The 16,852-nt window shown below is 39.7% G+C and overlaps 1 protein-coding gene across 24 annotated transcripts in view; it reads left to right on the forward strand.

The window, feature by feature from the left end:
* Positions 1 to 16,852, forward strand: part of FER (FER tyrosine kinase) — a 464,961-nt gene that overhangs the window by 118,687 nt on the left and 329,422 nt on the right. For all 24 annotated transcript variants that reach the window (XR_008709039.1, XR_008709040.1, XR_008709041.1 and 21 more), the window contains one exon: positions 19 to 138. Coding sequence is in view for 19 of the 24 variants with exons in the window: in XM_055565828.1 (XP_055421803.1) it covers positions 19 to 138 (120 nt within the window). In the remaining 5 variants the exon portion in view is untranslated. The remainder of the gene's footprint in view (positions 1 to 18; positions 139 to 16,852) is intronic.

Genomic DNA, 16,852 nt, shown 5'->3' on the forward strand with positions numbered 1-16,852 from the left:
TTTGGCATGCTTTACTAGAACAACGGCTGCTAAGGAGCAAGAAATTGAGTTTGATACTTCCTTACTAGAAGAAAATGAAAATCTACAGGCAAATGAGATTATGTGGAATAATTTAACAGCAGAAAGTTTGCAAGTAATGTAAGTATTTATAAAATCTGAAGCTTAAATATTAGTGTTACTATTTATAGTTTAACTTTATCAGATTAAAATTCCAATTTTTGTTTTCTTGAAAGTAATGAAAAGTAATTAAAAATGAACAGCTTTTTGTTTGGTCAAAGTAAAATGTTGTGAGAAATAGGTTAACTTTACCCATTATCATCACTAATTTTGGTAATTATGAGAATAAAAATTCTGTGTGATGTTACATTCATTTGCCCAATTATTAATGACATAAGAATATTAGAATAACATTTTATTTTTTCCAAAATTTATATAATTTTTTTAACCCCATTTCATGCTTTAAATGGCAGAGATATTTGGAAATGAGGACAATGAGTATTAGAGATAAAAAGAGACTTACAGATGTTAGAAGCATTTATTATAAAAATTTGACTTTTCAGTTTTCCCTTTAAGCAGAAATGTCATCTGTTATAGACTGTTATAACACTTATAGACTATTATAACTGTTATAGACTATCATTTGGCCTTGGAGTACAGAATGAAGTGGGGCAAAGGCTAATAAGACTTTTGCCAAGAGAACGCACTGGTCATAGCAAACACCCTCTTCCAACAACACAAGAGAAGACTACACATGGACATTACCCGATGGTCACCGAAATCAGATTGATTATATCCTTTGCAGCTAAAGATGGAGAAACTATACAGTCAGCAAAAACAAGACCGGAAGCTGACTGTGGCTCAGATCATGAATTCTGTATTGCCAAATTCAGACTTAAATTGAAGAAAGTAGGGAAAACCATGAGACCATTCAGGTATAACCTAAGTCAAATCCCTTACGATTAAACAGTGGAAGTGACAAATAGATTCAACGGATTATATCTGATAGAGGGCATGAATAACTATGGATGGGGGTTCGTGACCTTGTACAGGAGTCAGGGATCAAGACCATTTCCAAGAAAAAGAAATGCAAAAAGGCAAAATGGTTGTCTGAGGAGGCCTTACAAATAGCTGTGAAAAGAAGAGAAGCTAAAGGCAAAGGAGAAGGGAAAGATATATCCATTTGAGTGCAGAGTTCCAAAGAATAGCAAGAAGAGATAAGAAAGCCTTCCTCAGTGCCCAGTGCAGAGAAATAGAGGAAAACAACAGAATGGGAAAGTCAAGAGATCTCTTCAAGAAAATTAGAGATACCAAGGGAACATTTCATGCAAAGATGGGCTCGATAAAGGACAGAAATGGTATGGACCTAACAGAAGCAGAAGATATTAAGAAGAGATGGTAAGAATACACAGAAGAACTGTACAAAAAAGATCTTCATGACCCAGATAATCACAATGATGTGATCACTGACCCAGAGCCAGACATCCTGGAATGTGAAGTCAAGTCGGCCTTAGGAAGCATCACTACGAACAAAGCTAGTGGAGGTGATGGAATCCCAGTTGAGCTATTCCAAATCCTGAAAGATGATGCTGTGAAAGTGCTGCACTCAATATGCCAGCAAATTTGGAAAACTCAGCAGTGGCCACAGGACTGGAAAAGGTCAGTTTTCATTCCAATCCCAAAGAAAGGCAATGCCAAAGAATGCTCAAACTACTGCACAATTGCACTCATCTCACACGCTAGTAAAGTAATGCTCAAAATTCTCCAAGCCAGGCTTCAGCAATATGTGAACCGTGAACTTCCTGATGTTCAAGCTGGTTTTAGAACAGGCAGAGGAACCAGAGATCAAATTGCCAACATCCGCTGGATGTTGAAACTCATGGAAAAAGCAAGAGAGTTCCAGAAAAACATCTATTTCTGCTTTATTGACTATGCCAAAGCCTTTGACTGTGTGGATCACAATAAACTGTGGAAAATTCTGAAAGAGATGGGAATACCAAGACCACCTGCCCTGCCTCTTGAGAAACCTGTATGCAGGTCAGGAAGCACCAGTTAGAACTGGACATGGAACAACAGACTGGTTCCAATTTGGGAAAGGAGTACGTAAAGGCTGTAAATTGTCACTCTGCTTATTTAACTTCTATGCAGAGTGCATCATGAGAAATGCTGGGCTGGATGAAGCACAAGCTGGAATCAAGATTGCCAGGAGAAATATCAATGGCAGAAAGTGAAGAGGAACTAAAGAGCCTCTTGATGAAAGTGAAAGAGGAGAGTGAAAACGTTGGCTTAAAACTCAACATTTTGAAAACCAAGAACATGGCATCCAGTCCCATCACTTCATGGCAAATTGATGGGGAAACAATGGAAACAGTGTCAGAGTTTATTTTTTGGGGCTCCAAAATCACTGCAGATGGTGACTGCAGCCATGAAATTAATAGACGCTTGCTCCTTGGAAGAAAAGTTATGACCAACCTAGACAGCATATTAAAAGCAGGGACATTACTGTGTCCGTCTAGTCAAGGCTATGGTTTTTCCTGTGGTCATGTATGGTTGTGAGAGTTGGACTGTGAGGAAAGCTGAGCGCCGAAGAATTGATGCTTTTGAACTGTGGTGTTGGAGAAGACTCTTAAGAGTCCCTTGGACTGCAAGGAGATCCAACCAGTCCATCCTAAAGGAGATCAGTCCTGGGTGTTCATTGGAGGGACTGATGTTAAAGCTGAACCTCCAGTACTTTGGCCACCTGATGTGAAGAGCTGACTCATTGGAAAGACCCTGATGCTGGGAAGGATTCAAGGCGGGAAGAAAAGGGGACGACAGTGGATGAGACGGTTAGATGGCATCACTGACTCAATGGACTTGAGTTTGAGTAGGATCTGGGAGTTGGTGATGGACAGGGAGGCCTGGCGTGCCGCAATCCATCAGGTTAAAGTCGCAAAGAGTCAGACATGACTGAGTGACTGAACTGAACTTACAGACTATTATATCAGTTTCTTTTCCACTTTTTGTTACTACTGCATAAAATTTTAAAAGGGTTTTGAGAAATCTTAATTTTTTTTCTTTTCAAACATTAGAAAACATAATTAAGGCATTCTTCTTTTAAAGTAAATTTAGGACTTCCCTGGTGGCTTATTGTAAAGAATCTGCCTGCCAATGCAGGAGACATGGGTTCAATTACTGGGTCAGAAAGATCCCGTTGAAAAGGAAATGGCAGTCTACTCCTTTATTCTTGCCTGGAAAATCCCATGGACAAAGAAGACTGGCAGGCTTCAGTCCATGGGGTTGTGAAGAGTCAGACATGACTTGGTGACTAAACAACAGCAACAACAAAGATATTTAAGCTGTCTCCTGGTTTTTTCAGGAATGACAGAAAGAAACTAAAATTTGTTGGTAAGTGTTGTATGTACCTATCCCTGTGTGAAAAATACAGCTGGAAATTTTCTCCGTTTCTCTTCAGTTTTGCACATGGTATATCATCTGAATTAATGAAATTTTATCTCAAAAGATTCAGCAAAAAATCCCTATGTAATATAATCAAAGAGTCTCTCTTCTACTGTTCAGTAATGTAGCATTTACAAATAATTAACTATGTGGTAGTATCCTGGGACTAGCTCTAGGTAAGGGTTAATGTCTTTCAAGTTGCTCAGACGGGGTTGAAGAAACTACCCAATACTTGTTGAGTTACCTTGTTCAAGCTGAAGGCTTAACAGTTATGGTGGACTGACCATCGACGAGAGCAATGACGAGAGGAATGGTGCATTGGGTGTATCCTGCACTAGTGGGTCTTTCCAAGAAGGCGTGATATGATTCTTGAAGAATCTCTTCTTCCGGGTTTGATACCCTTCACAGGAGACTCACTTTGACTTTGTGTTACGGTGCCAGCTATCTCTAAATCAGCGGTTCTCACCTGGGCAGTTCTTCTCAAGGGACATTTGACAATGTCTGAGACATTTTCATGTATCAGATGGTAAGGTAGAGACCATGCATGCTGCTAATCATCCTACAGTTCACAGGACAGCCTCCTGCAGCAAGGAGTTTTCTGGCAAAAATGTCAGTAATGCTGAGGTTGAGGAACTGTGCTTGTGACAGTCGAGTTGACTGCATGTCATGAAATGGATGGTTGCCGGGCTCCAGCCCCGGCTGATCCAGGGTCTTCGAAGGAGAGACGGCTAGGCGACCTATTCAAATGTTAATTAGAGATAATAAAGAGGAATAGAATGAGGATAGCTCAGTAGGAAAATTCAGTGGAGAAAAGAAGCTGAGTGGCTTGGTTTACGCGGAAAATCAATATAACCCGTGACACCAGGTTAGCTCTGACCACGGAGGCCGCAGGCGCCCTCTTGAATAGCGGAAGGTGCCCCACCTTAGACACCTTCTCGAGTGGGTCTTAGAAGCCCAGGCAAATAAATGGTCGCAGAGGACATCCACGCTCCAGATGGACACTCAGCTGAAAGTTAAAGGGAAGAATGACATGGGGAGACCAAGCGTTGGTGAGCAAGGCCCATAGCTTTATTTTCAACAGGGGCTTTTATACCCTAAGTTACACATAGAGGATAATAGGGGATGCAAAGTCAGCAGTCTTTGATGCTTATCAAAAACCAGGGTTTCTTTCCTGCAGATTTATCGTATACAAATGGTTTAGGTGATTTACATCATCTTCTGGCCAGAGGCCTATTAACATTTTATGACTCTTGACAAGGACTTATCAACAAAGACTTATTTTTCTCTAAGAGTAATTATTCTAAGGTTTGGCGCCATCTTCCGAAGATAAGATTACGTTCCTATAGGGTGGATGTGTAATGGGTTTACAAAGGAAAGAATTTACTACCTTAAGGGTCTAAAGTTACTAACACCAGGCCACTACTTATTTTTTCTACATACCAACTATATTAATTAATGTACATTCAAGGATACAATTCAGGGGATGTGAAAACTTGGCAACAAACATTGGCTCATCAATGAAATCTTTTACTAGCTTTATTCTGACAGTTTCTAATTCTCTGAGAGGCTCTAAGCTATTTGAATATCTTAAGCTTCCCGTGCCTCTGGAGGCTGGGAGACTGTAAACAATCGTATGCATAGCTGTAGGTGTCCGGGTAAACTTGTCAGGCGAGTTAGAGAGCCATCTGAGGGGTTTGGATTTAAACACTCCTAATTGCCCAGGAACTTTATTAATTGGAGCTGTAAGTTAACTCTTTGACAGAGAGAGTGAGATGGTGGTGGGGGACAGCCCCCAGTAAAGTCAGAGGTGAGAGCACAAAGCAATAAAGTAGGCAGACTCTGGTTTTTTGGGGGGTAGATGCTCGAGAATATCCGGGGGCACTCCCGAGGCTCGATCCCGCCTTTGCGTATGCCGAGCCCCCTTCCTCAGGACCTTTGTCACGAGTGGAATGTCTCTCGCCGGCTCCCGGCAGATGGTAGAGTTTCTCAGTTCTTGTGCAGTAATAAATTCCATGCCTTAATTCCTGAGCTGCTTGGTGAAGGAACATGACAGAAATTACTCTTGTTTTTTTAAACCATAATATTGCCTCATCAAGATATATTTACTGTGTGTTTAAGGTTGCAAGGTTTAATACTCTCAAGGAGTTTAGGCTATAATTGATCAATTTATTTTAATACACCAAGAAAGGATGAGCATATAGATATTGGAGTGTTATGTGGTAAAACTAAAAATTGCTAACTGTTATAAGCATATATAAGGTAAGAGATTTTGTGGCCAAAGAAGAATTTGTTTTATTGCTTTTTAGGGTATAATTAAAGCTAAAGTAGTTATACTCATAAATCATTATTTCTTAATTATGGTGATGAAGCAGTGAACAAAAATTCAATAAATTAGAGATAATAAGTCTTTGATAATGTGATGGAAGATTTAATTGCTTACATCTTACTGAGGTAAAGCTTTAGCTACATTTCAATGAACAGTGTTTAAATTCAGGTTTGAGTTTAGGATTAGACTATCCTCAAGAAGTTTATTCCAAGAATGAGTTATTCAGTGTGTCTCTAGGCACTGTTAAAATAATTCAATTCCATTAAAAAATATATATGAATGTATATGTGTGTATATATGTATATATTTTAATGTAATACAAGATGAAAGAATTATTAAGGATTTACTGAGTATGGCCCTGCCAATTGGAACAAGACCCAGTTTCCCCCTCAGTCAGTCTCTCCCATCAGGAAGCTTCCATAAGCCTCTTATCCTTCTTCATCAGAGGGCAGACAGACTGAAAACCACAATTACAAAAAACTAACCAATCTATTCACATGGATCACAGCCTTGTCTAGCTCAGTGAAACTATGACCATGCCGTGTAGGGCCACCCATGACAGATGGGTCATGTGGAGAGTTCTGAAAAAATGTGGTCCACTGGAGAAGGGACTGGCAAGCTACTTCAGTATTCTTACCTTGAGAACCCCATGAACAGTATGAAAAGGCAAAAAGATAGGACACTGAAAGATGAGCATGCCAGGTCTGTTGCTACTAGAGATCAGTGGAGAAATAACTCCAGAGAGAATGAAGAGACAGAGCCAAAGCAAAAACAACACCCAGTTGTGGATGTGACTGGTGATGGAAGTAAAGTCCAATGCTGTAAAGCAATATTGCATAGGAACCTGGAATGTTAGGTCCATGAATCAAGGCAAATTGGAAGTGGTCAAACAGGAGCTGGTAAGAGTGAACATCAACATTCTAGGACTCAGCGAACTAAAATGGACTGGAATGGGTGAATTTAACTCAGATGACCATTTATATCTACTACTGTGGGCAAGAATCCCTTAGGAGAAATGGAGTAGCCATCATGGTCAACAAAAGAGTCCAAAATGCAGTACTTGATGCAATCTCAAAAATGACAGAAGGATCTCTGTTTGTTTCCAAGGCAAGCCATTCACTATCATGGTAATCCAAGTCTGTGCCCTAAACAGAAATACTGAATAAGCTGAAGTTGAATGATTCTCTGAAGATGGACAAGACCTTCTAGAACTAACACTCAAAAAAGATGTCCTTTTCATTATAGGGGACTGAAATGCAAAAGTAGGAAGTCAAGAATCATTTGGAGTAACAGGCAAATTTGACCTTGGAGTACAGAATGAAGCAGGGCAAAGGCTAATAGAGTTTTGCCAAGAGAATACACTAGTCATAACAAACATCCTCTTATAACAACACAAGAGAAGACTCTACACATGGACATCACCAGACAGTCAACACGGAAATCAGATTGATTATATTTTTTGCAGCCAAAGATGGAGAACTCTACACAGTCAGCAAAAACAAAACTGGGAGTTGACTGTGGCTCAGATCATGAATTCCTTACTGCCAAATTCAGACTTAAATTGAAGAAAGTAGGGAAAACCACTAGACCATTCAGGTATGACCTAAATCAAATTCCTAACGATTATACAGTGGAAGTGAGAAATAGATTTAAGGGACTAGATCTGATAGACAGAGTGCCTGCTGAACTGTGGATGGAGGTTCATGACATTGTACAGGAGGCAGGGATCAAGACCATCCCCAAGAAAAAGAAATGCAAAAAAGCAAAATGGTTGTCTGAGGAGGCCTTACAAATAGCTGTGAAAAGAAGAAAAGCAAAAAGCAAAGGAGAAAGGAAAGATAGAAGCATCTGAATGCAGAGTTCCAAAGAATAGCAAGGAGAGATAAGAAAGCCTTCCTCAGTGATCAATGCAAAGAATTAGAGGAAAACAATAGAATGGGAAAGACTAGAGATCTCTTCAAGAAAGTTAGAGATACCAAGAGAACATTTCATGCAAAGATGAACTCAATAAAGGACAGAAATGGTATGGACCTAACAGAAAAGTAAAAGTAAAAGTAAAAGGAAGTCGCTCAGTCATGTCTGACTCTTTGCGACCCCATGGACTGTAGCCCACCAGGCTCCTCTGTCCGTAGGATTTTCCAGGCAAGAATACTGGAGTGGGTTTCCATTTCCTTCTCCAGGAGATCTTCCTGAACCAGGGATTGAACCCAGGTCTCCTACATTGTAGGCAGATGCTTTACCATCAGAACCACCAGGGAAGTCCACCAGGGACCTACCAAAATCAGAAGATACTAAGAAGAGGTGGCAAGAATATGCAGAAGAAGTGTACAAAAAAGATCATCATGACCCAGATAGCCATGATGGTGTGATCACTCACCTAGAGCCAGACATCCTGGAGTGTGAAGTCAAGTGGGCCTTAGGAAGCATCACTACGAACAAAGCGAGTGGAGGTGATGGAATTTCAGTTGAGCTATTTCAAATCTTAAAAGATGATGCTGTGAAAGTGCTACACTCAATATGCCAGCAAATTTGGAAAACTCAGCAATGGCCACAGGACTGGAAAAGGTCAGTTTTCATTCCAGTCCCAAAGAAAGGCAATGCCAAAGAATGTTCAAACAACTATACAATTGAACTCATCTTAGTTCAGTTCAGTCGCTCAGTCATGTCCAACTCCTTGAGACCCCATAAATCACAGCACGCCAGGCCTCCTTGTCCATCACCAACTCCTGGAGTTCACTCAACTCATGTCCATCGAGTCACTGATGCCATCCAGCCATCTCATCCTCTGTCGTCCCTTTCTCCTCCTGCCTCCAAATCCTCCCAGCATCAGGGTCTTTTCCAGTGAGTCAACTCTTTGCATGAGGTGGCTGAAGTATTGGAGTTTCAGCTTCAGCATCAGTCCTTCCAATGAACACCCAGGACTGATCTCATTTAGGATGGACTGGTTGGATCTCCTTGCAGTCCAAGGGACTTGCAAGAGTCTTCTCTGGCACCACAAAAGCATCAATTCTTCAGTGCTCAACTTTCTTCACAGTCCAACTCTCATATCCATACATGACTACTGGAAAAGCCATAGCGTTGAGTAGATGGACCTTTGTTGGCAAAGCAATATCTCTGCTTTTGAATATGCTATCTAGGTTGTTCATAACTTTCCTTCCAAGGAGTAAGCGTCTTTTAATTTCATGGTTAGTCACCACCTGCAGTGATTTTGGAGCCCCCAAAAAATAAAGTCAGCCACTGTTTCCAATGTTTCCCCATCTATTTGCCATGAAGTGATGGGACCAGATGCCATGATCTTAGTTTTCTGAATGTTGAATTTTAAGCCAACTTTTTCTCTGTCCTCTTTCACTTTCATCAAGAGGCTATACACAAAAAATTGGTGTTTTCTCAGTACCAGTTGAACAGTTTGTCTTTTCACCATGTGTATTCTTGCATCTTTGTCACAAATTAACTGACCCTAGGTGTGTGGCTTTATTTCTGGGCTGTCTGTTCCTTTCCATTGATGTATGAGTCTATTTTTGGAACAGTACCATTGTGTTTTCATTGCTGTAGCTTTGTAGGGTAGTCTAAGGTCAGAGGGCTTGATTCCTCCAGCTCTGTTTTTTTTTTGTCTTTGGGGCTCTTATATGTTTATCTGTATTGGTTTTTCTTTTAGTTTTTAATGCTTGGAATAATAAGCACTCTGAGCGCAATTCTTAGGTTTTTCAGGGACTTTTGGAAATACTTGACATCTGAAAAATTTTTGTTTGTTCCAAAATATGACAAGAAAACTGTTGTAAAGCATAATATCACTGTCATTAATTATTAAATTGGGTATACACCAAAACATTTCAAACAATTTGTAGGTTAAACTTTCTCACTTTTTAATATATGTGTATAAATGATGGTGTGTATACATACACACACACACACTTTGGATAGAGGCCAAGTATTGTAAAGGTCTCTAAGTAGTCCTTTCATTTTGGCAAAATACTGGGAATACCATAAATATTCATCAATAAGGAATTGGTTAAATGAATTATAGTAGGTCTATATTAATCCCATAATTTTTCCATATTATTCAGGCTTTAAATAGAATAAGATAGGCTTTTATATATGCTTGTATGGAAAGATCACCAGAGAATATGATAGAGAGCAAAAATAAGCTATAGAATAATATTTATGTAATGAGTCTATTAATAAATGTCCATATAGGTTTGTATATACATAGAAACTATTTTGGAATGGAGATGAATTGATGGGTTTTATAAGGAAGCATGTTGGGGCCCATATTCATAATAATTTTAAATAAATACAGTATTATTTCACATCTTTTTGCAGTATTATTTGAAAGCTTATGTTAGTTCTCCAGAATATAAGCTAAATATTTTCCTTCCCATTATATCAGTTCTTATCCTTTCACTAAGCATTTGTTCATTAGTAAGATTGCTTTAGGGCTTCCCTGGAGGCTCAGTGGTAGATAATCCACCTGCCAAGCAGGAGATGTGGGTTTGATCCCTGGTTTGGGAGGATCCCCCTGGAGAAGGAAATGGCAACTCACTCCAGTATTCTTGCCCAGAAAATCCCATGGACAGAGAAGCCTGGTGGGCTACAGTCCACGGGGCGTGACATGATTTAGTGACTAAATAACAACGCAACATTGCTTTATATAGTTTTATAATAGAGCACTCTCAAAGCTCTTTTAAAAGACAAGGAAGGTCAAAGGAAGGTCCGAGGCCCAGGGTGAAGACTTCAGGCAGAACAAACAGCACTCCTGGCTAAGCCCAATTTGCATAGGGCAGGCCCAGGTGGAGGAAAAAACATATAAAAGGAGGAGCCAAAGCGCTTTCTCTCGGACTCTCTCTCCTGCGTGCGTGCGCTCTTTTCTTTCTCTCTCTCTCTCTCACCCTCTCTCTCTCCTGCTATCTTCTAAATAAAATGGAGCTGTAACACTGAAAAAAAAAAAAAAGAAAATGCTAATATTTAATGGCCTGTGTTTCCTTGTGTTCTACATTTTTTCTTGTCACATGTGAAAATTTTAATGCGTTATTAAGGGATGGTGTTAAAGAAGACTTCAGAAATATTTTTCCTTTTGTTTTGCATTCCTTTATGTTTAAGTGATCTGTGACCCTATCCTTTGTGAAAAGTTATATTCGTTTGGAAGTGAGAATCATTAATTTTTGACTTCTGGAGTTTTTCTATAAATAGGGATCATACTGGCAATCTGTCAGACTGCTGATTAGTCTTGACTATGAAATAAAGAAAAAATTGGGCTGCGTTTCTTTCGGATTTTTCAGAATTCTTGGCTAGATGTCAGATGTTGCAGATGATTTATGAACATCTTTGTTGAATGAGTGAGTGAATGGAGGTATTTTATGGAGATTTCGGGGAGTTTCTCAGTAGCAGGTCTTGTCTGTGGCTTCATATTAGGATCACTGAGGGAGCCTTCAAAAAATGCTGATGTCTGGAATCGGACCCAAACCAGTTAAATCAGATTTTCTGAGGGTTTTATCCAGGCATTGGAATTTTTTGTAAACTTTCCAGATGATTTTAGTGTGTAGAAAGGATTGAAAATCTGCCATAAGCCCACTGAAACTGTTTGTAGAAATATGTGTTTTACTTTCTGTGGGGAGGGTGTGTGCAGGTTTTCAGAGGGTTTCTCAACCCAAAATGCCTGAGGACTGCTCTACTTGAATATCTGTCATATTTAAAGGTGTCTTTTTTGTTAAACTTTTCTAGTGAGGCTATATTTATCAAATTTATAGTAGTATTGGCAAAAATTAGCATTTTTTATAGTGGTCTAGCTGGAATTTTAAAAAAAGTTTAATAGGATAATTGCTTTACAGTGTTGTGTTGGTGCCTTTCCTACAACAATGTGACTCAGGGAATTTCTTTTTGACTCTTTTTCTTCTTTTGATCTGCCATACTTCTGGTCTAGTCTTGACTGGTAAAATATTTGAAATTTAAAGAGATCCTCTTTTTCTGAGGTTATCTTTTTCACTTTGCTAGTCATAAAAAGACACCTGTTAAGTTTTCTTATTTTAGATTCCTAAATATAACCTGAAAATTGTTGTTTTCGTTAACCACACTCATAAATTTAATAGTTTAGGTTGCTCTTCAGTGTATCGTGTAGCGGTTTCTCAAATAAATGTATGGGATTATTACACAATTACTATTTACATCTGGAACAAGATTATACAATGTTACTCCTTGCTTCTTTTCAGATCTGATAGAAATCTAATGATATAATACTAAATGGCAAAGTTACTGCATTTATCCATGTAAATAATGTGCCACAAAACATTTTTTATCATACTCTCATTATTTGTCTATTAACCATAATTATAAAGGTCATACCACTGCCATATTCTTGCCAGGAAAATCCCATGGACAGAGGAGCCTGGTGGGCCACAGTACAGAGGGTTGTGAAGAGTTGGACTTGACTGAGTATAATATCACTGCTGCCCGCCCCCACCCCAGCATATATGCAGAGAGAGGAATTCATGTCAGCTATTTGTAGATTGTTTGTTTATCTCTTGTATATTGGGAATGTTTTTGAATGGTAGATTGCTATGTGGGAAAGGGCTATTTCTCAGCCTGTGATAAATTCTGGCACCTGATCACACACACGCCACCACACGTGCGTTCAGGTTGAGTCACCTTCAGGCTTGAGTCTGAGACTGCTCCCTTTGTCTCTGTCGTCTGCAGCCTCTTTGCTTCCCCTCCATCACCGCTTTCACATCTACCTCATTTTTGGATCTCCCTTCTTGGCCAAAGACTGAAAGAGAATACTAAACTTTTTGTTTAAGATTATATATGTAAATATTTCCTCTCATCCAATCACTATTTAATTGACTGATTTGGGATTGGTTTAGTTTTTCAAAATACCTTGAAAAAGTCAAGTCTGTTGAACATTAGAAGAATATATTTAAGTATCTGTTGTGTGGATTTTTGCATTTTGGATCGATAAGGCATTCATCTGTGATCCGGTGCAAACATAAAGCAGGGTAAATGGAGTTATGAATCCATAGTTTAAGCTAGGCAGGTTACGGATAGCGAGTTGTTCCAAAATATGAACAGTAACATGTCTGCCAAAAGAGGAATTTTTATTAATTTTACTGAATGGTGGAGAGCAAAAAGCCTCTGTCTTTTTGTGGGGTCAGTTTTCCAGTTTCAGGTGAGGTCTCTTAATAATGAGTTGTTACTGCCTAGCAGTAGGAAATAGATTTGAGTTCCAGAAGACTGTGTTAAATGTCTAGTTGTATATTCTAAAGTAAAGCCCAATCTCAGGTCTCATGTTTCCCAGATCATTTAACAAAATTTAAAGTCAAAATGTGTTTAGTTTTACAGTGAAATATAAATAAGATCTCTTAATTGAAGAATGATAATTCTCTACATGGGAAAGTGATTATTTTGGATTTTTTGACCTGTGAATGAGCAATCTATAGCTTATAGGTCACATCCTGCTAGCCACCTTATCTTGTGCAGTCTATGAGCTAACACTGCTTTTTACATTTTCAAATGGTTAAAAAAGTCAAAAGCAGAAGTATATTTTGTGAATATGAAAGTTACATGCAATGTAAACATCAGAGTACATCAGTTACATTGGAACACAGCCGCACTCGCCCTTTACCTGCTGTCTGTGGGTGGGTTCCTGTTGCAGGGCAGAGTCGAGTGGTTGAGGCAGAGACCACGTATGGCATTCCCATCGCTTCACACTGCTGCTTGGCACACTACAGACCGCAGTGCCATGGTTGTAACTCAGCAGTGTTTTGAATGCCACACACATCACTGGACTACAGCATTTATTTCCTTTTTATTATCAGTGCATGCATGTCATGTCAAGAGGAGAAGAGAAAATGGCTTTTGGTTGTCACACTTTAAGACACAGTAGAGTGCAGATTATTTTGTTGTTGAGTTAGATGGCACAGCATTGTGTTCGTCATGCACGGGCACTGTGGCTGTGCTAAAATAACGTCTGTTGACATTACCAGAGTCAACACTCTTCTCAGGGTTACTGACACACAGGGCAGCAAGAGTCAAGAAAAATTATTAAAGTTAAACTGAAATGCTTCATCACAGCAGACTTTTTTCAGAAAAATAAAATATGAATGAGGATAAAACCAAATGAAAATAAGTTTCTGGGTGACTTATTTGTTAGCCAAGCAGGGAAAGCCCATTTATCAGTGGTAATTTAATTAAATAGTGTTTTAAAGAATAACTGAAGAAATATGTTCAGAGGAAGTAAGTTTGTTTATGACCACTACATTTTCAGTAAGGACATTTGCTTGAGGGGTTGAGAACTTTGGGAGCTGCGTCATTCGTTAATTAATAAAAAACATGACAAATTATTCAAAGTGGTTTTCCCTGGCTCTTGACGAGTCAGCAGATATGATCCAAACTACTCAGTTGTTTACTTGAGAAGTCAAACCAGGTTTGAAGCGATTGAAGAATTACTTTCAGTGAATGTTGTGTGTGGGTCACCTACAATTAGTATTTTCATTGAAGTTTAGAAAAGACTAACCCAGTACAGACTGAAGTGGAATCTGTTACGATGTATTACAACTGATGGTGTTAAGAATATATGTGGATCAAAAAGAGGTTTAGTTGAACAAAGACCTGTATGCGGGTCAAGAAGCAACACTTAGAACCCTGAACGGAAGAACTGATTGGCTCAGGGTTGAGAAAGAAGTTCCACAGGGCAGTCTGCTGTCACCCTGCTTATTTAACCTGTACACTGAGCACATCATGAGAAATGCCAGGCTGGGTGAGTTACAGCAGGAATCAAGACAGTCTGGAGAAACATCGACATGTGGATATGTGGATGATGCCACTCTAACGGCAGGAAGTGACGTGGAACTAAAGATCCTCTTGCTGAGGGTGAAGGAGGAGAGTGAAAGAGCTTGCTTAAACTGAATTTAAAAAATGGAGATCATGGCATTTGGCCCCATTTCTTCATGGCAAATAGAAGGGGAAACGGGAGAAGTAGTGACAGATTTCCTCTTCTTGGGCTCTGGAATCAATGCGGATGGTGACTGTGGCCATGAAGTCTGACGACAGTTGCTTCCGACAAAGCGGATGACAAACCTAGACAGCGTGCTGAAAAGCAGAGATGTCGCTCTGCCAGCAAAGGCCGTGTCGTCAAGGCTGTGGTCTCCCAGTGGTCACACACGGTTGTGAGAGCTGGATGGTTAAGAAAGCAGAGCACTAAAAAACTGAAGCCTTCAAAGTGTGGTGTTGGAGAAGACTCCTGAGAATCCCCTGGACAGCAAGGAGATCAATCCAGTCAATCTTAAGGGAAGGCAACCCTGTAAACTCATTGGAAGGACTGATGCTGAAGCCCCAGTGTTTTGGTCACCTGATGCAAACAGTGACTCATTGGATAAGACCCTGATGCTGGGAAAGATTGAGAGCAGAAGGAGAAGAGGGTATGAGAGGATACGACAGCTGATGGCATCACCGATACAGTGGACATGAACTCGGGCAGACTTTGGGAGATGGTGAGGGACAGGAAGGCCTGGTGTGCTGCAGTCCATGGGGTCACAAAGAATTGGACATGACTGGGCAACTGAACAAGAATAGCAAATAAGGACTCTCAAAAAAGTTATATCAGGCAACTGTAACCTTTTTTGCATTTGGGTTTTTATTAACCCAAATGTCACAATTAATGAGACAGTATTAGGAATTTTTAATTTATATTTTTTTAGGAAGTTGGATCTCTTTAGAAGTGCTCGGAGATTTAAATAATGGTAGAAAATGGTTTGAGAATATAAAAAGTATTGTCATGAGTACTGAAAATTTGTTATCATCCACAATAGTTGCTTTCGGCTTTTGTATCTTTAAATATACATAGTAGTTGTATGAGGAGGCCTGACAAATAGCTAAGAAAAGAAGAGAAGTGAAAGGCAAGGAGAAAGGGAAAGATATTCCCAACTGAATGCAGTGTTCCATAGAATAGCAAGGAGATATAAGAAAGCCTTCTTAAGTCAACAGTGCAAAGAAATAGAGGAAAACAAGAATGGGAAAGACTAGAGATCTCCTCAAGAAAATTGGAGACACCAACAGAATATTCATGCAAAGATGAACTCAGTAAGGACAGAAAAGGCAAGGACCTAACAGAAGCAGAAGAGATTAAGAAGAGGTGGGAAGAATACCAGCTGAGCCACCAGGAAAGATCCCCTGGAGGAGAAAATGGCAATCTGCTCCAATATTCTTGCCTGGAGAATCCCATGGACAGAGGAGTCTGGCGGGCTACTGTCCAAAGGGTTGCAAAGTGTTGAACATGACTGAAGCGACTTAGCGTGGCAAGAATACACATAAGAACTATACAAAAAAGATCTCAATGACCAGGACAACCACGATGGTGTGGTCATTCACCTAGAGCCAGACCTCCTGGGGTATAAAGTCAAGTGGGCCTTAGGAAGCATCACTAAGAACAAAGCCAGTGAAGGTGATGGAATTCCAGCTGAGCTATTTCAAATCCTAAAAGATGATGCTGTTAAAGTGCTACACTCAATATGTCAGCAAAATTCCAAAATTTGGAAAACTCAGTAGTGGCCATAGGCCTGGAGAAGGTCAATTTTCATTCTAATCGCAAGGAAAGACAATGCGAAAGAATGTTCAAACTACCGTACAATTGCACTCATTTCACATGCTAGCAAGATAATGCTCAAAATGCTTCAAGCTAGCTTCAACAGTGCGTGACCAAGAACTTCCAGAAGTACAGGCTGGGTTTAGAAAAGACAGAGGAACCTGAGATCAAATTGCCAGCCTCCACTGGATCACAGAACAAGCAAGGAATTCCAGAAAAACATCTACTTCTGTTTCATTGATTACACTAAAGCCTTGACTGTGTGGATCACAACAAACTGTTGAAAATTCTTAAAGAGATGAGACTTACCTGTGTCCTGAGAAACCTGTATGCAGGTGAAGAAGCATCATTTAGAATCAGACATGGAACAACAGACTAGTTCAAAATTGGGAAAGGAGTTTGTCAAGGCTGTATATTGTCACCCTGCTTATTTAACTTCTATGTAGAGTACACTATGTGAAGTGCCAGGCTGGATGAGTTGCAAGCTGGAATCAAGATTGCAGGGAGAAATATCAACAACC

Source organism: Bubalus kerabau, chromosome 1 (assembly GCF_029407905.1).
Source record: "Bubalus kerabau isolate K-KA32 ecotype Philippines breed swamp buffalo chromosome 1, PCC_UOA_SB_1v2, whole genome shotgun sequence".
NCBI classification, from domain to species: Eukaryota; Metazoa; Chordata; class Mammalia; order Artiodactyla; family Bovidae; genus Bubalus; species Bubalus kerabau.